The sequence below is a fragment of the Myripristis murdjan genome, chromosome 24 (assembly GCF_902150065.1).
Source record: "Myripristis murdjan chromosome 24, fMyrMur1.1, whole genome shotgun sequence".
Taxonomy (NCBI): Eukaryota; Metazoa; Chordata; class Actinopteri; order Holocentriformes; family Holocentridae; genus Myripristis; species Myripristis murdjan.
The window spans coordinates 19614426-19636686 of NC_044003.1; the positions used below are offsets into that span (position 1 = coordinate 19614426).

Below are 22261 nucleotides of genomic sequence, written 5' to 3' on the forward strand. Positions count from 1 at the left end.
TGGGCTGTTTCTATCCTTAAATTTCGACTCAGCTGCAATATTTTTTTTTTAGCCTGGGTTGAGACCAACTTTTTCATGGCTGGCAGACAACCACCTGACAAGCTTTTTGCAGGTAGGGTTGATCCTTTATTGGGTTGCTTACAGAGGTGGGAAGTAACAAAGTACAAATACTTTGTTACCGTACTTAAGTAGATTTTTCAGGTATCTGTACTTTACTTGAGTATTTAATTTTCTGCTGACTTTTTACTTTTACTCCCTACATTTGAACACAAATATCTGTACTTTCTACTCCTTACATTGTCAAAACAGGCTCGTTACTTCTCTCTCCCTCTCTCTCTCTTTTTGGTGGGGGCGGGCGGGCTCGTTACCACCAAGAAAAAAATTACAACACCTGCACCGGCACCGTGCGAGAACAAAAGGCAAACAAACTTTCCAGGCTACAGTAGCGCACTGACATAGATTGTGAAACAAAGCGAAGAGTTGCCACTCTGCTGTATTTTCACTGGCTAACAGCAGCACACTGGCTTAGCTTGTCTATTTAGAGAAGAGGTATCACTTCGGCTTATTTTTCATGCTATGTTATCACATGCATACTCCTGCTCATTCATTGGTAGCTGAATTGTTAGGTCTGTTTGATAAGTAATTTACATTTTTAAAACAAATAATTTAACATATTTTTAAATTATTGGAGTCAACATCTACTCCTTCAAGATAATTTATTATGTTCTACAACTCATAAACATACACCAACACTACATACTGAGTGTTTGAACAGCATATCTCCTCTGTGCTACAAAAGATCCGTGGTAAAAATGATTAACATTAACGCTGAAGCCCTCCCCCACAGTTTCCAAAAATCCTGGAGGAAACCCTGCACAGAGAGGGAAAGGGAGAGAGGGCGCGGGGCGTGAGAGCAGTTAAGAAAAAGAAAACCATATAGAGAAATCTGGAGACATGGAGGAAGACAGTTGCCAGGGAAGATAACGTTAGCCGACAACAAAACAGAGTCGGAGAAGCAAGAAAAAATCTGTTAAAAGTCATATACGTTAAGTATATTAAGTATTGAGAGTACCAAAGCTGTTATCAAGGTACTCATTCAAGACCTCTGGTCAGTTCAGTCTTGATTATTGTGTGAAACTGGGCTTGCAGCAAAACTAGACTGTTGCGTGATTTTCATTCTCTCTGTACCAGCACTTTGCAGGTTGTTAATAAAAGAGGAAATGTTCCTGTTTTGTGTGCCCTGAACTTTTTTTTCATCAAAAAGTTATCAAAAAGGTATATGTATCATTAATGGTAAAACAAAAAAACAAAACAAACAAAAAAAAAAAAATCATTTTTTCTTTTTACTTTTGTACTTAAGAACATTTCAGAGCCTGTACTTTCTTACTTTTACTTGAGTAAAGAAGTTGAATTGGTACTTCTACTTTTACCAGAGTCTTTTCTCACACAAGTATCTTTACTTCTACTTAAGTACAGAATGTCAGTACTTTTGCCACCTCTGGTTGCTTACCTGAGAGCTCCACTGAACAGACAGGCCACAAACAGTCCTGGGAGCCCAGGCAAGTCCCTGAACACATCCATCACAAAGTAGAGCACCATCTGCAGGACGACACTGGGCATTAGAATGAACCTCCAGAGCCCGGACAACCAAGCTTGCGCATCAAGTCCCACAGTTACAAGTTTGTGCAAATGTAGAAATAGGATGTTGTGCAGTTTTTCTGCCCTTAAATGTTTCCGAAAACATAGATGGAAGACTAAATGAAATAATTAGGATCTGCTCAGTTTGAACATAACATTTTGTTTTTGACAGAATTTGATTTCTTTACTAGTTATTCTGTACAACAAAAAGCTGTATCAAACACATCTGCCTATGCAGCTCCAGTAATTTGGAAATGGCAAAAGTCAGTTCTACAACACTGATCTTTATTGCAAAATTTACTGGAACTGTGATGGTAATTTATGGATTATTCAACAACTGGGGGTCATTTTGCTTGTCAGTTAACTTGACCAAAGCTTCTACAGATATGTCAGTGAAGGAAAATAATTTTCAATCAAATACTGAGTTCAGATTAACTGTTTGTAAGACAAAATATGCTGGGATGGATTCATTTTCCAGTGTTCCAAAAGCAGAAAGCAGGTGTCAGGCTCAGGCAAATATTCATTATTTCAGAAACTGAAGGCACTCAAAAGCACACAAGCTAAAATCTGTACATTATAAATTTTCCCTCCACATTTCATTAAGTATAAAATGACAAGATAAAAGCGCCCCAAGGGGGAGAGCCACTCCAGTGGTGTTCCACTTGCCTGGTCATTCGTTTTGACGTAGCCCTTGTCCAGAGGGCTGTCTTCTCCATAGCGAGCAAACATGACCAGACCCATCAGACAGCCTAAACACAGCACGAGCTGTTGGCATGGGAAAACCACGTAGCAAGACCTGGAACAACACAGGGAGGTGGAGAAAAATGTTGCAAGTGAGATTTTCCCCCTAAAACACTTTACACCAGGTGTTGTTAAGTTATGTGAATGTGTTAGGAACTACAGACATTACACAACATGTTGTGCAACAATGCCATATCACTGTAACTGAAAATCTTTGCTTACAACAGTATTATAATATATGACTTGACAATACGTGTAGAGGTGCAGATGTGTACATTCATGTGTGTACTGAAACTGTATGACAATTTTGAAATGTGGACCTCTAATACATTAAACAAATGACAAATTTTTCCTGTCTTTCTCTCCAGTCTTAATGAACTTGATAAAACCAAAAAATTCTGCAAATAAATTTTCATTTTTTTCAACACTGAGCTTTGTATGATGGTCTTGCAGTGCAGGAGCCAAGGTATTTAGGGACAATAAGTACATGATCTTAACTGCATCACAGTCTACATCAGGTGGTTTCACATAATCAGGAGTTCCCCAATCATATATGACCACAGTCAGTTCAAGCTTTAAACATCTACTGATATCAGTCATGCTTACATGACAGCTTCCTTCTCTGTGCGGGAGCTGAGATATCTCTGGACCTGGGCCTGGTTGACCCCATACAGAGCCAGCATCAGGAAGACCCCGCCCACGCCCAGCGTCCAGAACGTATGGCGTTCAAGAGGGTTGGGGTTCAGGCTAGATGAGCAGAGAGTGAGAAACAATGACAAAGATGAAGTCCACATGAGTCTGATTCCTTCAGGAACAGGCAACTTGTCTATCATACAGGAATTCGGAACATGTACACAAGGATATTTCAGACTTTCACATTTTCTTCTGATAGCCAATACATTTCAGTAAGCCAGAAATTTCACTTTATCTAAATGATCCAGAGCTAAGAGACGATAGTTTTTTCTATTGTACTATCAAACAGCTGACTACTCACTCTAGCCCAGAGATGCGGCTACCGTTAACAGCTTTCCTCCAGACCTCTGCTATGCCCCCTGCCTGGCTGGCCCCAACCACAATGACTGCCAGCTGGCCTGCAAACATCACCACTGTCTGGAACACGTCCGTCCAAATCACCGCCTTCAGGCCTCCCTGGGAGAGGGACACCCACAGGTCAATTTAGACTGACATTTTATCAAGAGTAACTTACAGTGACTACAAGCAAGTTTAAATTTCTAGATTACCATCAACGCATAACAAGGGGTGCTATCAGTCTGATCCTTGATGCACCAACAACAGATGTAATGAATGTGTCTGTGTTCCTGAAGCAATTATATATGACAGACATGCTAGTTAATAAAAAAAAAGGGCTAAGAGGAAAAAAGTTAATCATTTCTGAGAAAGTAGAACAAGAAGATACGGCAATAGATGGTATATGGGAATGGATGTGATTCCAGTAGGGTGTCTACTGCTACTGAGCAATAGGGATTCAAGCATGGGAAGTTCACATCTCCTGTTTCCAGTGCAACATCTATGAAACCTGAGAAAACTTTTCTTATACTTCTTGAATGTTACAGAGTATTAGCACTGAACTGAAACAAGAATCTGTCGCGTGGTAGGTAGGGAAGGACAGACTTCAAATCAGTCTCTTACCAGAGTGGTGTAGAGTGTGCAAACCAGTCCCATGGCCAGCACTGCCCCCCAGAGGTCAAAGCCAGTCACTGCAATTGAACACAGTAAGCTTGTTAGGGAATATTATACAAGAAGGTAAATGAGTAAGAAAACAAAAACTAGTAGGGTAGGGATGAAAGTCTCGACAAACGTTTGAGGTACTCTGATTAGATCACAAAGTTTAAAAGCCTTTACGAACAACATGACAAGATAGTGACTAAAAACCACTCAACACATTTCAGCTCCAGGTGAGTCCACATAGTCACAGTAAACGATCAGCCTCTATTTTCAGACAGATCCAAAGGGCACCTGATCATATGTATTTGTCCACAAATATGAAAACAGACAAACCCAGGAAGACCCTAAACTCTGTGCTTCGATTCAAAATTGGCAGATCAGAGTGTATGGGCAAAACATCTGTCTAAAGTGTGACCAATGCTGTAGTAAAATGTGACAAAGAGACTGTTATATTTACCTGCATTGAGGGCCAATGCTGGTGCATAGAGGACAACCCCCATGTATATGACCTGCAGAGGCAGAGAGACATATTACAAAGGAGCAACACTCTCAAAAAAACAAAAACAAAAAATAGCTCAAAGGTCATGTTTTGGAAATAATGTCAAGATTTTGAGCCTGGTCTGACCCCAATTCTAATAACCTCTTTGAATCCAGAAGTGTCAGTACTTATTTTTGATATTTTTGGATGCCTGAATTTGACTACAGCATGACATTTTCCAGGGATGGTTGCAACTGCCTGTTAATATATATGCTGATCACTACTTTTTGCAACTGAAGTAACAAGTTATGCTAGCTTGATAAGGAAAACTGTAACTAAACAAGAGTACACACTATGACAGCACCAACCATTGGTCATTCATATGTATAAATACATGTTGGGTTATTTACTTGACTACAGATATATTATAAGATTGGCTTCTAATCAAAAATCTATTTGAGGTACTGAAAAAGACATTACTGAACACTCTGTATGTACTCTTATTGAGTACGTTTATTGAGAAGTTAAGAAAAAATTATTTACCTCATTAAGGAAATAAATCCCATAGTATAAATTTTACAAGGGCCACTGTGCCATTTTAGAGGCCCAAGGGTCATTGTGGCTCCATAAAAAAGCAATAACAGCTTGGAGAGTGACCTTTGCCAAGTTTACAGGTTCAACAGAGATTGCAATACACACACTCTATTGTCACTGGCAGCAGCATGCCCATTGTAAAAGATATGATTGTGTTATTATGTTTTTTTATGCTGCGGTCATTAACATGTTTATAACATAACTTTTTTAGAAATACTTGGCTGTTCAATGAACACATTCTGCTGCTTCACATCAAATGATATCACTCCACTGTGACAAAGTCTGATCAGTTTTGTTCATTTATATCTGTGATAAGAAACACTTTGTGCCAAAAAAAATGTTATTGCTGCAAACAGTCAACTGAGAGGTACAGACTTTATTAATAGTACTTTTGACTTATTTTGAAAGCATGGATTTTTTTTTCATGTAGAGGCTGAAGCCTAATCTGACTGAAGTTGTTTTTTTGGCATGGTTAGATGTTTGTTACAGTGTATTTATTATTTATTTATTATTAGACCTTTATTTAACCAGATAAGCTTTTTGAGATAAAGAATCTGTGTGTAGCCCACAGATGCTAGCTATACCTAACTATGTTTGCAGTCCTATGAAAGTAATTTTTAGACTGTAAATTACATCATCTTACCATAAATCATTTTTTTGCTAAATAATTTCTGCATTTGCTGAGTAGCTGTATAATTAAGCTGGATAATGCAAATACCCTGTGTTATGAAGTTGTATCCCTTACAAATTCTTCAAATTTTTCAACAGTTACAATAAGCCTTCAAACCTTCAACAAAGCAATCACTAAAGCTTTCTTTATCATGTGGCATCACGTCACAAAGAGGCCAGGGACCCGTTTCTGTTTCCTACCCATACAGTTTGAAATACATGAAGCAGCCAGCAAAAGAGAAAACAGTACAGCCAATGCTTAGTTTTATCAAATAGATTAGATCCACTTGACTCTCCTTTACAAAGAGAAAACAAAATGGAATCATGCCACCCTCAAGATCACACAAACACAAAATATGAATCACACAGAGATACCATCTGAAAGATGAAGGTCACAGTCCCGCATATGCGAACCGTCTTATTGAAGCGCAGCTCCAGATACTGCCCAGAGGAGAGAAAGGGAACAGAGAGGAGAAGAAAAGGACGATTACAAATGAAATCTCAAAGTCAGTCTCAAGTTGTTTTGTTTATATTTGTTTGAGTTCACAATAAAACTGCCTGTAGAGAAAGACCCATCGCAGAATAACACTTGTGTCCCCAGGACATAAGCAGATGAGACGGCCAAATCATTTTCTTGGCTGTCAAACTGGTTCATAGAAAAGACTGCAGATGCACTGGTGGCCGGCAGTTCCAAAGCAATCACTGAAACGGAGCTTCAACTAACGATCATTTTCACTGTTGTTAATCTATTGATTACTCTTTTGATTAATCAACCTTTTCATTTGGTCTATGAAATGTTAAAAACAACAAAAAAATTCCTAACACAAGTTACCAGAGCCAAAAGCAATATAACATAACATTGCTTACTTAGTCTGACCAACAGTTAAAAACATGTAAGTATCCATTTTATAATGGAAATGGAGAAAAGCAAACAAATCTTAGCATTTGTGAAGCTGTATCTAGCAACTGTCTCATATATTTACTTGATAAATAGTATATTTTAGATGTTACAATGATTAATTGATTGTCAAACTTATATTCAATACATTTTCTGTTCAACTAATCAATTAATCAGCTAATTGTTTAAACACTTTGGTAGAACTGACAGACCTTCTAGCCACAGCTGTATATTACAACCCTGGCTAGTATCTATTTACAAAGTAGTTATGTAAAATCAATACCCATGTTTGTCTTAAAGGGTCTGCATATAACTTTTTGCCAGAAGGATGTTAATTTCAAAGCACAGGTATTTTAATTTACAGTGACATTACTGTCCCACTCTTATATACCTCATAGGCGCTGGACAGCCGCAACCTGTAGAAGACTGGGATGAATACATGGGCTGGAATGAGAAGGCCCAGGAAGTAGGAGCAACCCAGGAACCAGTACTGGGTCCCGTATGTATACACTTCCGATGGAGCGCCCAGGATAGCCACTGCCGACTGGAAGGTGGCCAGCAGAGACAGAGACACAGGCAGGCAGCTCATAGACCGGTCGGCCAGTAGAAACTCCTACAAAACAACATGTCAATGTCATGTCAATGTCATGTCAATGTCGATGTCATGACACTTTCTGACACTGGCACTAGGACACTAAAAGCTTATATTTTTCACACATTGAATCCAGTGTTACTTTTAAATTCATTTAACTGCATAGCCCCCTTGCATACTTACTCTACAGCTAGGAAATTTTAAATATAATGAAAACTGATTGCCAAATCCAGAGACATAAAAACAGAGACAGTGAAAGCAGCGAGAGACAGGTAATCAAAACACCAACAGAATAAAAAAAAACAAAAAAACAACTGCAATTACAACAGAACTGTCCATATATGTTGATATAAAATCCAAACAAGAGCCCCTACTAACCTGCCACGCCTCCTGAAACTGAAATTGACCTTGCAGTAAACCAGTCTTCCAACAGGAAAAACTGAACTGCGAGAGCACTATTGGTAGAAAAACAGATTTCTTCATTGATGTGTCTGACTAAAACGTACCTGTGTTGTGCGTTGGCGGCCCCCAGAAAAGGCATAGAACAGGCCGATGCCAGCCGAGGCCACTAGCAGCAAGGCAAAGATGACGTAGTCCACTGTGGTGAACTGCATCTGGACTACCTCCCCCATGATGCCTTACGGTGGAGGGTAGGGGGTCGGGGGGAGTTAGGGCCGTTTGAAACACGGCCTCTGAGGTTAATCACAATGGCAGAGAATGTGCTTCACCCATAGGGAGTACTCACTGAGGGCCAAGTGGAGGGAGGGAGGGAAGGAAAGAAAAAGAAAAAGAAAGTTGAGAAAGTTATGCCAACATTAGAGTATTATACAGCATTTATCGGGCTTTCAAAAACAGAAATCCAGTGTGTAGCAAAGTTCTGTGCAAAACAGTGGGGCACAAAACAGGGATAAAAGGAGGCAGTGGACTACTACCATGAGAATAAAGACTTTAGGAAAATAAGAGGATTGTAAAACACATGAAGAAAGAGCAACAGACCACAGAAGAACATATCAAACACGGTAAAAGGCAAATGAATAAAAACAAGCTGTGAGATAAAGATTTTTTTTAGTGTTTTGACCGATACACTAAGACAGCCTACTTGTAAGATAAAAGAAATATTTTATACTAAAGGTCTTAATACAAGACCAGAAAACTTCTAAAATGTAAGAAAAACAAAACACCTGTGTCACTAGCTTATGAGTCGGGTTTGCTGTTGATTTGACAGTTGAAGTTTGATTTGTGATCAAAGGTTGTAACCCTTGCCGGTTGATTAAAGGTTCAGAAACAGGACATGCCAGTACTAAATCACCAGTACTTAAAGTTAATACTGCCTCCTTTTAGCTCAACAACTCATTTCTACACTACAATTTAACGTTGGCAGATTCGAGTGTGAGATAATGGTTAAATAAGAAAAAGACACAGACACAGGCATGAATAACCTTTAACCCTGTCACACACAAACAACATTCCGTCATCTGCATGCGTTTGTGTGAAAAACATGCTGCTGGCTATTCAACACACTAAAATCACAATTATAACAGTACTTCATTGGTGTCTGCAGGTCTTCACAAAAAATTAATGCCATTATTGCCTACTGCTACTTCCAGCTTGCCAAACATCATTTTTTAGTGTTTCAGCTCTGTCAAGAAGGCATATCAGTTTTCAGTGGGACAACAGCAGCAAAATGTGATATGATCTTTTGTGTCAATGTGTATGTGATGAGCGAGAAGGAGAGAGTGATTCTGCAAAGGACTTACCTCGTCAATTCGAGCTGCTGCTGGCTGGCCAACACACACAGACCACTCAGACTTAACGCTCACAGAAAGGGGAGTATCTTGCTCACAGCCACCAATCACAACCACTGAGGAGAGAAGAGGGATGCCCTACAATAAAAACACATCACACCAAACTCATACAAAAGAAAAGTCACCTGTCACAATATTGTTATTAACTATTGAATACAGGTGCAATCTTTCCCAAACAGGCGTTTTGTTTTCTTTTTGAATACCGAACACTTCAACAAAATAAAACTTAATCCGATGTTGTATTTGTACAAGTGAAATGCAGCCACATGCTGTTACAGTTTTCATTTGTGTGATATATTTTTGTTGTCAGCAGTGGAGAGTCCCCGCTGGGTTCATTTGAGCCTCACACCTCTCAAATCCAACAACACACCTCTTTCACAACCTGCGCTTACACAACTGAAGCTACACTGTCCTGTGCTCTGTATAAGTGGAGCAGAAGAAGGGAGGATGAGAAGTGTTGAGTAAGGTTAGTACAGACCAGGGATGGGACAGAGATGGGGTGATTTATGCAGCAGAAGATAGCTGAAATTAGGGTAAAATATGAGGCAGTGAGGAATTACAATCAGACAAGGAAGAAGGAGGGACAGAGCTATGAAGAGAAAGGACAGGTGGGATCTTGTGAGAAGCTGGGCTCCCATTCAATTACCCTTCTAAAAAGGGTCATGTGTTCAGGGTGAAAGTGTGTGTGTGTACGCGCAAGACATGTATCTGTGTGTATGCAAGGGGCGCAGCACCGTACAACAGTAAATTGAAATAGTTAAGATATAATCTCTCTATAATCTCTAATGGTAAACCCAACGTCATCCTATCACAATGTTTCTCAAACCAAAGGTGACATCAGTCTTAATGTGTCATCCATTCAGAAAATGACCAATAAATGATCCATTCAGAATAGAGCTGTGTGCGCACGCATAAACACAAACGTGAAGGGATATTATTTCATGATTTTTTTTTCATGGGTTTCATGGGTTTTTTTTTCATGGCTGGAGGGGGACTCTAACTGTTTTAAGTCAGTTTGTTGCCTGATTTATCATATGTTGTGTATTTTTATCGTCTACCATAGTTCTATGCAGTATGCTGTATTCATACAAACTGTAATGCATTTTAAGTAAGTTCTGTAGTTGTGCAGTATGTCATGATACAAAGCATATTGTGACCCATGCATCATAATACATATCAAAGTAACATGTTTTCTTTTGGTGCTTCACTTCTAGAATTGAGTATCACGAAAACTGAACTGTGTCTTTAGTGACATTACCACTTGCACTTGAATATACCATTTTAAAATGCAATGACTTTTGCAGGTTTCTGTGGGATCCTTGTTGCTATGTGATCCTGGAGCTTGTAGCCTTCAGCCACTGTTCCTAAAACAAAATCTTCCCCCGACAACTTTCCTGACTCAGACTCAACAAAATGGAGAGAAAAACCTGCAAGGATTTAAATGTGTGAGACTGGTTTTGTGTGTGTGTGTGAGTGTGCATGTTGATCAAACAGAAGTAGTGTGCTGCAGCGACAGGCATGTCTATCCGATTCTCCTGAGCTGGGCTGATGAAAGTCCTGGTCAAGATATCTGACCCCATTAAATACGACAGTCACCATTAGAGCTGATTTATCTATAAATAATGGGGTTGGCAACAGAGAAAGAACTCCAACATTGCCCCTCATCAGTGTGTGTGGGGAAAAACAAGAAAAGAAAAATATTGATGTCCATATTGATACACTCATTCATGACACAGTCTGAGAATTTCAGATAAGAGTCCATTACTGCTGCATCCCTCCATTGCAGATAACTTGCATTACAGTGCAAGCCCAATGCTGTTTTCAGGATGGAAACATTTCAGTAAATCAATAGTGGAATTGCAAATTGTATTTATTATGTTTGACCCAAAGGATCCTTGCAAAGACCTGTGCAGCAATATAAATCTATCACAGATTAAGCATATGACCTTTTTTTCCATACTGTGTCAATGATTAAGTCCGGCTCCACGGCACTCTGGTAACAAAAGCAGACTGAGCCAAAGCAGACTGAGATCCAATTTACAAGTGCACTCAAGTTTGGCCGAGCTTTGCATAGACAATAAATGCAGTAAGTGTAGGAGTGCATTTTCCTGTGAGTGAGGCAGCACCTACAAATCAAACATTTAATTCAGTGTGCTTGTCACCAATGTGCATGTTATGTACCTCAGCTTGTTTTCAAGAATGCCTGTGTTCCTGTGTGAGAATTACTAAGTCAAACCAGGCAAAACCACTCGTTGCCCTGCTGGGGAAAGCTAATGAAATCCCTTATGATATAAGGTAAGGATACGCCATGGTAAAAAAGACGAGCATCTGACAAGTTGACAATTACGGTTAGATTCTCTTCACTGGCTCCTCTGCTCTCTATTGCACAACCAACGGCCAAAACAGTCACACAGCAAAACCTACAATGTTTTGTCTGTGGGAACAAGTAAAGTCAGGACTTCGGTTCTTTAAAAGTGAGTGTGCAATCTGACTGATTAAAGGAAGCAAACCAAAATACAGCGCATGGTGCAATTTGGGGGTTGAAAGAGGATGATGACCTGTAAAGCTGCTGGCCAGACAGAGCACCTCGTGCTGCCAAAACGAGTCCGGGACAAACATGGGGTAACAATGAGGTGAGGCTCTAACTGCCGACAAATGTTTAAGATTACTTAGGGTAACATAACAATACCAAGGACTACTTTGTCCTGTTGTTGTTACTCCATTGTCCAAATATTGCTCTGTTGTTGCAATATGTGTTCACAATTCACATTTGTTCACAAATTTTGTTTCAATTACCACAAAATTGTGTCAACATTAACTGGACCTGATGAAAACCGCACAATTCAGTAGCAATGTTAAACCTAAATCAGACCAAACCAAGCAAACAGTAGATGTGAAAGTGCTCTAAAACACATTTTAGTGTTAACACTCAGACTACAATGGGACCTTCCTATCTTCAAGATAGGGATAGATGATACACTGATAATATATTAAAAATTGCCTACAGGTCTGCTTGGCCATTATATCCACATTACTAATTACTGTGTGTCAAAAATCTCTTCTTGTGTGTGTGTTACTTTATATAAATAGACAATATAAATTCCAGTCATACTGGATGTTCTGTAAATACGAACTGGGAAATCCTGTTTGCATCATCCTGAAAGTAGTGATTATAAGTAGGATATGTCAGAATGTTGTGCTGTCTCAAACTGTCAAAGTGTGTCAACATGCAGTAAACCTAGCAGCTCATGAATGAATGAAAAACGTCATCCAACCTGAACCCAGCAGAAAACCAACAGCCAGCAGAGTAAGTAACTGTGTGTGAGCAATACCAAAGACAATCAGATTGGACTGCTGTAACTAAAATGATCGGTTAAAGGATAATTCTAGTATTTTCAACCTAGGTCTTATTTTTCCACCTTTTGGGGTCCACATGACTGATATGAACAAGCGTATTTGGAATTGCCCAGGCTGAAAAACACCAGAATTATCCTTTAATTGTTAAGTAACTTTTATTTAGAGATGTCAGATAGGGCCGCTGGCTTACAGAACTTTCCAGCAGTTAAATCAAAGACCAAAGCCACTTCACAGCATGGGACCTATGGAAAAATACTAAGATAAAGCTCCTTAAAATGCCAGACTGATTGGCGCTATGGGGCCTGCATAGTTATGTTCTGGGACACTTTATTCAAATGTATCTTTTTAACCAACAGCAAAGTTTGAGGTTGAAAGTCTTCAAGAATGACAAGCCTCAAAATAGAGGGCAAGCCTGATGGCTGTAACAAAGCTACTCAATCTAAAAAAAAAAGGATATTACTATCAAAGATTATCAAAGCAAACTAAGCTTTCCAAAATCCATTTGTGCACATTGAATCAGCACATGCAAAAATATTAAATCACCTCTGCCTTGTCCCCAGTGATCCACAACTGAGCACGGTTGCCCTCTTGCTTAACCTGCATATTTCAGAGGATACTGGCTGGTCAAGGCTCCTGCTGCTGATAAGATACCGCAAACCACCTCTTTGAAGGATATGGTCCCAACAAAACTGAAATACCATAAAATTTCCAATAAACACAAAGTCTGAGTTTGTAACTGCTAGGCATGTCATATTTCAGAATATACAGTACAGGCCAAAAGTTTGGACACACCTTCTCGTTCAATGCATTTTCTTTATTTTCAGGACTATTTACATTGTAGATTCTAACTGAAGGCATCAAAACTATGAATGAACACATGTGGAGTTATACTTAACAAAAAAAGGTGAAATAACTGAAAACATGTTTTATATTCTAGTTTCTTCAAAATAGCCACCCTTTGCTCTGATTACTGCTTTGCACACTCTTGGCATTCTCTCGATGAGCTTCAAGAGGTAGTCACCTGAAATGGTTTTCCAACAGTCTTGAAGGAGTTCCCAGAGGTGTTTAGCACTTGTTGGCCCCTTTGCCTTCACTCTGCGGTCCAGCTCACCCCAAACCATCTCGATTGGGTTCAGGTCCGGTGACTGTGGAGGCCAGGTCATCTGCCGCAGCACTCCATCACTCTCTTTCTTGGTCAAATAGCCCTTACACAGCCTGGAGGTGTGTTTGGGGTCATTGTCCTGTTGAAAAATAAATGATGGTCCAACTAAACGCAAACCGGATGGGATGGCATGTCGCTGCAGGATGCTGTGGTAGCCATGCTGGTTCAGTGTGCCTTCAATTTTGAATAAATCCCCAACAGTGTCACCAGCAAAACACCCCCACACCATCACACCTCCTCCTCCATGCTTCACAGTGGGAACCAGGCATGTGGAATCCATCCGTTCACCTTTTCTGCGTCTCACAAAGACACGGCGGTTGGAACCAAAGATCTCAAATTAGGACTCATCAGACCAAAGCACAGATTTCCACTGGTCTAATGTCCATTCCTTGTGTTTCTTGGCCCAAACAAATCTCTTCTGCTTGTTGCCTCTCCTTAGCAGTGGTTTCCTAGCAGCTATTTGACCATGAAGGCCTGATTGGCGCAGTCTCCTCTTAACAGTTGTTCTAGAGATGGGTCTGCTGCTAGAACTCTGTGTGGTATTTATCTGGTCTCTGATCTGAGGTGCTGTTAACCTGCGATTTCTGAGGCTGGTGACTCGGGTCAACTTGTCCTCAGAAGCAGAGGTGACTCTTGGTCTTGCTTTCCTGGGTCGGTCCTCATGTGTGCCAGTTTCGTTGTAGCGCTTGATGGTTTTTGCGACTCCACTTGGGGACACATTTAAAGTTTTTGCAATTTTCCAGACTGACTGACCTTCATTTCTTAAAGTAATGATGGCTACTCGTTTTTCTTTAGTTAGCTGATTGGTTCTTGCCATAATATGAATTTTAACAGTTGTCCAATAGGGCTGTCGGCTGTGTAGTAACCTGACTTCTGCACAACACAACTGATGGTCCCAACCCCATTGATAAAACAAGAAATTCCACTAATTAACCCTGATAAGGCACACCTGTGAAGTGAAAACCATTTCAGGTGACTACCTCTTGAAGCTCATCGAGAGAATGCCAAGAGTGTGCAAAGCAGTAATCAGAGCAAAGGGTGGCTATTTTGAAGAAACTAGAATATAAAACATGTTTTCAGTTATTTCACCTTTTTTTGTTAAGTACATAACTCCACATGTGTTCATTCATAGTTTTGATGCCTTCAGTGAGAATCTACAATGTAAATAGTCGTGAAAATAAAGAAAACGCATTGAATGAGAAGGTGTGTCCAAACTTTTGGCCTGTACTGTATGTCCATGTGTCATATATCAGCTTGCTTCCACAGACCAGAGGCCATGGTCTCAGATGTCTCAGTAAGTCATGAACTGAATGGGAATACTTATTCATAAGTAATATAGATAGAAATTTTATTTTAGCATCTAGTCTCTGTTTTGTACCACTCCCTATGAAATGTAATTTAGAGCCAGCAAAAGCAGCAGGCAGAGATCAGAACAACCCCGGAAGCAAACCAATTTTGAGTCTTGTGTGTCTTCCAACGTCAATACCTCGATGATAGCATCAATTTCTGTAAAATCAGGATTTGAAGCCAGAGTCAGAGGGGTGGGGATGGTGGTGGTGGAGAAGGAGGGTTTCTGTTGCAAATTATCTTTTTATTGTTGTTATGACTTTTATTTTGCCATACTGACCCTGAATGGTTAGTTGGTAAAGGAAAAAGTTGCCGCTTAGAATCCTACAGACAGTGGCGTGATCTAGGCTATTCAAAGTATGATTCATTTGTTTTCCATCATCCAGTGTTTCCATAAATTCAAAACCAAAAGAATTCCTAATATGAAACTGCACTATTAGTGGAGTTGCAATGAATACTGAATCATCAGCAGCCAATTATTGTCAATCATATTATTTTGCAACTGTTCTGTCAGCTCTGAATTCAGTAGTTGAGCTTCATATTTTTGCAACCTGCACAGATTTTTACACAAACATGCACTGGTGAACACTAAGAAGATGAAGACTTAAAATAATATCACAATATTTCAGGGTGGGGGGCAATATTTGAAAAAATTCAGTAGTCTGTTTGTTATTGCACCATTTAAAATCTAGTTCACCCCCCACCCTAATTTAGCGTTTTTACTCTATTTTACCCTAATCACCTGTCTTTACCTTCCCCACTAGCATGGGAATCCCTCCGTTACATCAGAGTTGAGCCGAGCAGAAACTCAAACCAGATGAAATGGCCTTTTAGGAAGGTCAGTCTGATGTTATATCCTTGCTGGGCCTGCGTCCAAAGTAGAGGGTGTTCCCCTCAGCTGTTACCTCTTATAAATGGCGGGGGCACATGAAGCCCACATAGCTTAAATGATAAAGGTCAAGAAGCCCGTACGGTAGGTTGCCTTTCAGTTTACAGAGAGAATGAGGGTGAGGCTCAGTAAGTGTGCTTTTGATTGGCCACTCCATCTGAAAGTATACAACAATCTTCTTCTGGCAGAGACTGATAACTCTAGGAAAAAACAAAAAGAAATTATAGCTGCTACGCAGCTGTGGTCAGGGCCAGGCAATTTTAGGCAATTCTGAGCAACAAATGGAGAATAGGAAGATGAAAAGAAAAGTGGCATTCTATGTGCATTTTGCATCAGTTGAGGCTTGAACTCACTATTTCTGGCATGAAGGACAGTGCTCTATCTCACTGAGCTAACTAGCAAGTGTCAATTCATGTGAGGCTTCACAAATTGACTAAGCGATTCACATGATAGCAGCCGCCTATGCATGGAAAGGCAGATTTCAAACCACTGTAAAAAATAAATAAATAAATAAATTTTAAAAAAATCAGTGATCAAGACAAAAATCTGAAAATACACAAATTGCATCTAGACAGCATGGAGATGTTGGTAATTTGTTTTTAACAATGATTGATTTGCTCCATAAGTGAAAAACTGATGTTTAAAAATGACATTCTTGCATTGACTCCAATTGTTCACGAGAGCAAAATTCAAAATGCTGTCAAAAATTGAGTTTTTTAGATAAAATTCTGAACTTTGCCACACATCATCTACCATGACCCCAAAATTTTGTCAATTTTTTTCATGAACACTGAAGATTTATTTACCAAGAATTTGCAAGTATGTTTACAGTCAAACATTTTGATGCGCTGTAGGCTCAATTTTTGATAAATCAAAAATCTGTGTGGATCGTTCACAACAGTCTGAAGGTGCTTTGTAGCAAGTTTGGTGACATTTGAGCAAAAATTGTCAGAGGAGATAGGTTTAATAAGTTTTACAGTTTTTGAAAAAAAAAACAGTGATGGATTTCATAATTTGCAATAGCTTTTGTTTTGTTTGTTATGAATTTTCAAAGTTTTGAAATTTAGAGGCTTGCTATAGCGCCACCATCAGAACTATTGGCTTGTGTTTGCAGCTGAGGTAATCTGGCATGGGACTAAACCTTTGTGCAAAATCTCGTGATTTTTCACGCAGTAGGATCTGAGGAAGTAGAATTTCTTCAGAAGACAGAAAGAAAGGAAGAAGAAGAACACACAGGAATACACGAGGGTCCTGGCAGCTTAGGCTGCCAGGCCCCTAATTAGAAATGTCAAAGCAGGGACGAGGAAAGCACGGGTGGTTTTCATTCCAGCCAAAAAACTACTCCAAGGAATATCACTGATTAGTTGTTCCTCCAAACAGAGGCATATTCTTTTATTTATCTTGAGTCAAATGAGCATTTTTGCTGGGGGAGAGATTAAAAATTACTTTCACACAAAAGAGTGGAGTGATCCAATCACAACATGACCTAAGTTTTTATTCCTTCTGCCCCCGTTTGAGTGACTCTTCAACTGCACTTGTTATCCTACGCCAGGCTCAACAAATGGTACAACAGTGAGTAACAGAAACTGTTACTCACTTCCACACAGTCCTGGATATAAATTCATCATTTTATTGAGGACTGTTTTACCAATCTAACATTATCTCAGAAGAAAGAAGGACTGGAAAAGTGCTTAAATCTGTAGCTAGTGATGGTGTCAGTCGTGAACTTCCTCATATTTACTCTACTACAACAAGCCTCCAAAGTTTACATTGTACATTTTTAGCAAGTGAACTCTACAGCAATGTTAACTATAAAAACATTTGCTGACAAACTGTTTCAGTGCTACTAACACCCATTGCTACTTCATTTCCAATACATGGGATTAGGGATGTCAGAAAAACCAATATTACTAAAAGCAGGTCAACACTAAATTTCACCCAACAGTAATGGCTATTATTGGCTAATATTTGTGTGTAAGTGCACACCTACTACCAATATAAGAGTACACGAAAGACACACACAGATTAACAACAAAGAGGATGAGCAGTATTCCTCCTGACTCCCAAATAAACAAAAGAAAAACTTTTGCAAAGAGCAAATTACAAAAGCTCAATGGAAATACTTTGCCTTCCAGGAAGATGAAGAAGGCAACATAGTTGAGCAAAAGCCAGTGAGCAAATGGTGCTTTCGCAATTTCCAAATGAAGGGTGGAAACATATCTGACCTAGCCAACTATATTCATTGTTTGTGACTATTATACAACAAATTTATCCTGAACATATATGGGATATATTTTTCTCTGTGGTATTGAAATTGGTATCAAGAACCATTAATTTCTACAGGTGCTGGCACTGACTACCAAAACACTGGTATTGTGACATCCCTAAGCAGGATAATTTCACACTGATGGACAGCTGGTTGGTGTTACCAGGGTCAAGACAAGATCCCTACTGTACAAGGGGAACTACAGCCCACCCAGTCTTGCTGGAATGTACTAAAATGTGGGAAATGCAGCCCAAAACATTTTTGTAGTTTTTTTTTTTGGCACTCTCAAATCTTGATGGATGATAAGGACAGTACTAGCGATAAGAGAACCCTGTCTTAAGTGTGTTTACTATCCCTTTAAAACTACATAACAGCAACAGTAAAGGCTTTTCCGGTGTACAGTTGACTGCACACTGCCTTTTATAAGGGAAGATGCTTAAAGCAAGCAATGCACTTCCGCACCAGTTGGCCAGGGTTTAAGATACAGTAGGCCTATTAGACCAGAGCTGTAGGTTTTAACCACAGGCATTTTTCAGCTTGTATATTCCAGAATTAAGTGAAGCCTCCAACTCTTTATTGAAGGCATGGTGTGCTAAACAGCAAAACTGGATGATTTTTATTTTACTTTACTTGACTAACTAACTTGACTTGGAAGAGGCCTAGAGACAGAAGATATTCATCATTTTATAAGAACAAGGGTATTTCACAAAAATTATGTGGCCTTTGGTTAAAACTATAATAAATTTGCATATTCAGTTTTTTGCCAATTCCAGGAATAATCTTGTTGCTCTTTAATTGAGGGGAACCTAATTGAGTAGAAAACTAAAAGAATTCATCATCACTGGGATTTATCACTGACTAGCATTTCTCTTATTTCTCCAATAATGTTGAGTCAAGCTCATAACCTGTCTTATGCCTTGTATTTTACCCTTATTTTACTCACCCTCTCTACTGTACAGTACCAGAAAGAGCAAAAATTACATTAAAATAATCACTATCCCACCCGCCTAAAGAAAAAACAATAATTTGGGCAAACAGTGTTTTCAAGGCTCCACAGTACACAGATGGTATCCACAGTCATTCAAAAGGGGAAAAAGGACAACTTTCAAAGTCAAGTCTAAATGACGCTCTGCAGTTTACTTAAATGTTTGGCCAGGTTGGTGGGGAGACATCAGCACAAAACCTTGCACAAAAAGGCCAGAGAAGCCATGGTTGCCTGGCAACATGACGACAATGATTGTAAAATGCATGTACTAAGCAGGGTTGAGCGGCGAGCTTTGATGCTTCCACCCCCTCACCCCTTCATCTGTGTAAATGGTGTGAGACGGAGAACCAGTCGTTTGATGGGAAGAGATGAATTACAGTGTGGGAAGGTTTGCAGCTGCACAGGAGAGGCTGTTGTATCAGACATGAAGTAACACATATCAGGATAATTTGATGGCTGATACCTAAGCCATCCTTTTTCATTCTACTCAAAAGAGAAAAAGGCCACTTTGAACAAACACATTTTAAATGTGTAATTTTCAGATGAAGAATGTAAAATTAAAACATTCTGCTGCTAGATACTTTGTTATTGTCCTCAACAGCAAGAAAATAATTCTTTTCCACTGGTCAGTTTATAATCAAATGAGAAGCTTCATCATATTTCAGAACTTTACACAGAGGCATATAGGATCAAAACTAAGTGCACACACTTTTCTATGTGCTTTTAAATTCATACTGGCATATTAAAAAGCAAAGAAAAAAAGTAGGTTGTAATGGCCATGGTTTTGGAACAAAAAACACATCTTGACATGATTTTGCTTGATACAGATCCACACCCATACCACCCACTGCAAATAAATACACGTGAGCATGCACACAGCTGGTCATCTTCTCTGGAATTTGTGCGCCCACAGGGCCCCCACCCTGTTTGTTTCTCAGCAACCCAAAAGGGCAATCATTTGAGTAATGATTAAACCCTTAGCTGAACCCTGACCTGCACAGTCAATCACTGACCTAACAGACAGAGAGACAGTGATAGTGAAGCTGAGAGCATCACATTTTCTTTAAAATAATAAATAGACATATAAACCACTGACAAAAGCTGTTATCAGCTCGTCAGCAGACCTACTGCTGATGATAATGAAGCAGGACCTAGCACATGCTGTTCCAGAGAAGACTGATAGCACTTCAACAAAACTTGACATAAACAATATGCCAATCTCTTGTGACAAGAATTGTTATTAATACTACAGATTATGGTGCTTGGTTGAAGCCTGAGTATAATCACTAGCTGGGAGAGAATGTGGTAGCTCCTCACTGCTGAGAGCTGGAAGGTCAGTCTGCACCGTCTCTACGAGAGATGTGAGGTTTGTATGTGTCATGTTTTCATTGACCCAAGAACGAATGTAGTATCTTCTCAATGCTGTGTCTGTACTCTCTCGTAAGTGAAGGATTTCTCAAGCCATAAGCTCCTGACAAACTGTCCAGAATACATAAAGAACAAAACTGATGAGTACTGAAGTACAGATCAAGGCCTTTGACTGTCTGTCAGATCCACATGTGCAATCTCTGTGGAATTCCCTTTACTAGGGAATCTGAACTCACTGACACCTGTACTCCAATACCTGAACCCAACTCAGTGCACCCCCCGACACTGCAATGTGACGCACTCAGGAGTGGGCTGAACAGTCTTAAAGCACAAAATGGACAGCCTGTTACATGAATAAGTAGAGCCCTGGAAGAGACAGTAAAAATGTACACACAAACTGAAGAAGACTTATTGGCTGTGTCCATCCAGTTTACATTTGGATGACCTGTGGATGTTCAATCAGAGGAAAAGCCCCTTGGGAGTATTTTGACCCAACCACAACCTAGTGCCCAAAAAGACAACAGATGCTGATGTGTCAACAAGTATATTTTTTCAAACATACTACTTTTAGTAGTAAGATAGTAGTACTCACATGGGTAGCCAACAACAATTTTTGAAGAAACTGTAAATACAAGGAAAAAACAAAAAATCCAAAATAAGTGTCATCCAAACAAGGATCATTCAGCAACATATCAACACCATTTTCCTTGCTTTCAAAAGGTCCACTAGCATTTCAGAGGCAATTATCTATGTCTACCCAATTCTATGGACGTTGAATGCAGTTTTGTGTTGACACATAATTACGCCTATCCAAACAGCTGGAGAGTGACATGTAACTTGCTGCAACATCTTGAAGATCACCATCTATCCTTCCATGCACAAGTCAAAAAGTGAAAAAAAGTAGCTGCATCTGAGATCTAACCTAGTCTACTTTACATATCCATGAATTTGGTGAGTATTTTTTGAAAGCTCCATGAATCAAACATGTTTTGCCATGTTTTTACACAGGGGGGTGAGACAGTACATGCTGAAGAGTCAACAAGTTTATGTTTTAAGCTCTGATACTTCCCCAGGCAGCATTCACTACTAGCTGACCCACTGTGCCGGGCATCCTGCACAGGACAGGAGACCTGAGGCCCTGCTGAGAAAGTTGAGTGAATCAACATGGTGCAATACCTGCCAGGATCTGGTGAGAGACCAACCTTTAAATCTATTAAGAAAGCCACAACACCAGACCGACAGACAGAAACAAATCAACAGCTGCGGGAAAACAGACGCCATGTATTAACGTGTTTGACAAGATGCTTGAGAACGGACGGATTTGCTGCCAAGTGGGCTAATTAGTCGCCGGACGCTCCATCAAGTCATTCATTAGGAGCACTGCAGCTGCCTTGTGAGTGAGCTAGCAAAACCGGTTAATGTTGGCTAACGCGCGGACATAGTTGTGGCATTTCACGTTACAGGACGTGACATTAAGCTGTAACGTCAGTTTTAAGGATGTTTTAGTAGCACACTGCCATAAGCTGACGCTTCTCACAGTACTTGTGAGAGCAGTAAGATGTACACTCGCTATCAGAAGCTAGCTTACGAGGCAACTACACACGTCCGCGTGGTCCTGACGTTAACTTACCCAACCAGCCCAACTTTAACTGACACACCAACAGCATCTCGTCTCCGATACAGCAGCTCATCACGGAACAGCCTCCATAATTATGACAGTTAAAGCACATACACGCTCTTTGTGTAAAATTTAAGTCCCCTGTCATATGAAAGCAAGTAATGAGTC

At 39.8% G+C, this 22261-nt stretch overlaps 1 protein-coding gene across 3 annotated transcripts in view; it reads right to left on the reverse strand.

The window, feature by feature from the left end:
* Positions 1–22261, reverse strand: part of slc5a6a (solute carrier family 5 member 6a) — a 34180-nt gene that overhangs the window by 11871 nt on the left and 48 nt on the right. The window contains exons 2-12 of one of the 3 annotated variants that reach the window (XM_030047363.1): positions 21068–21097; positions 9054–9179; positions 7803–8040; positions 7096–7317; positions 6182–6247; positions 4523–4574; positions 4030–4097; positions 3374–3528; positions 2986–3126; positions 2305–2434; positions 1511–1599 (exon numbers count right to left, since the gene is read on the reverse strand). In XM_030047363.1, the coding sequence (XP_029903223.1) occupies positions 1511–1599; positions 2305–2434; positions 2986–3126; positions 3374–3528; positions 4030–4097; positions 4523–4574; positions 6182–6247; positions 7096–7317; positions 7803–7928 (1049 nt within the window). In that variant the 5' untranslated portion in view covers positions 7929–8040; positions 9054–9179; positions 21068–21097. Of the gene's footprint in view, positions 1–1510; positions 1600–2304; positions 2435–2985; positions 3127–3373; positions 3529–4029; positions 4098–4522; positions 4575–6181; positions 6248–7095; positions 7318–7802; positions 8041–9053; positions 9180–21067; positions 21098–22105; positions 22191–22261 lie in introns of those variants that run through there. The other 2 variants (XM_030047364.1, XM_030047362.1) reach the window with 2 other exon arrangements.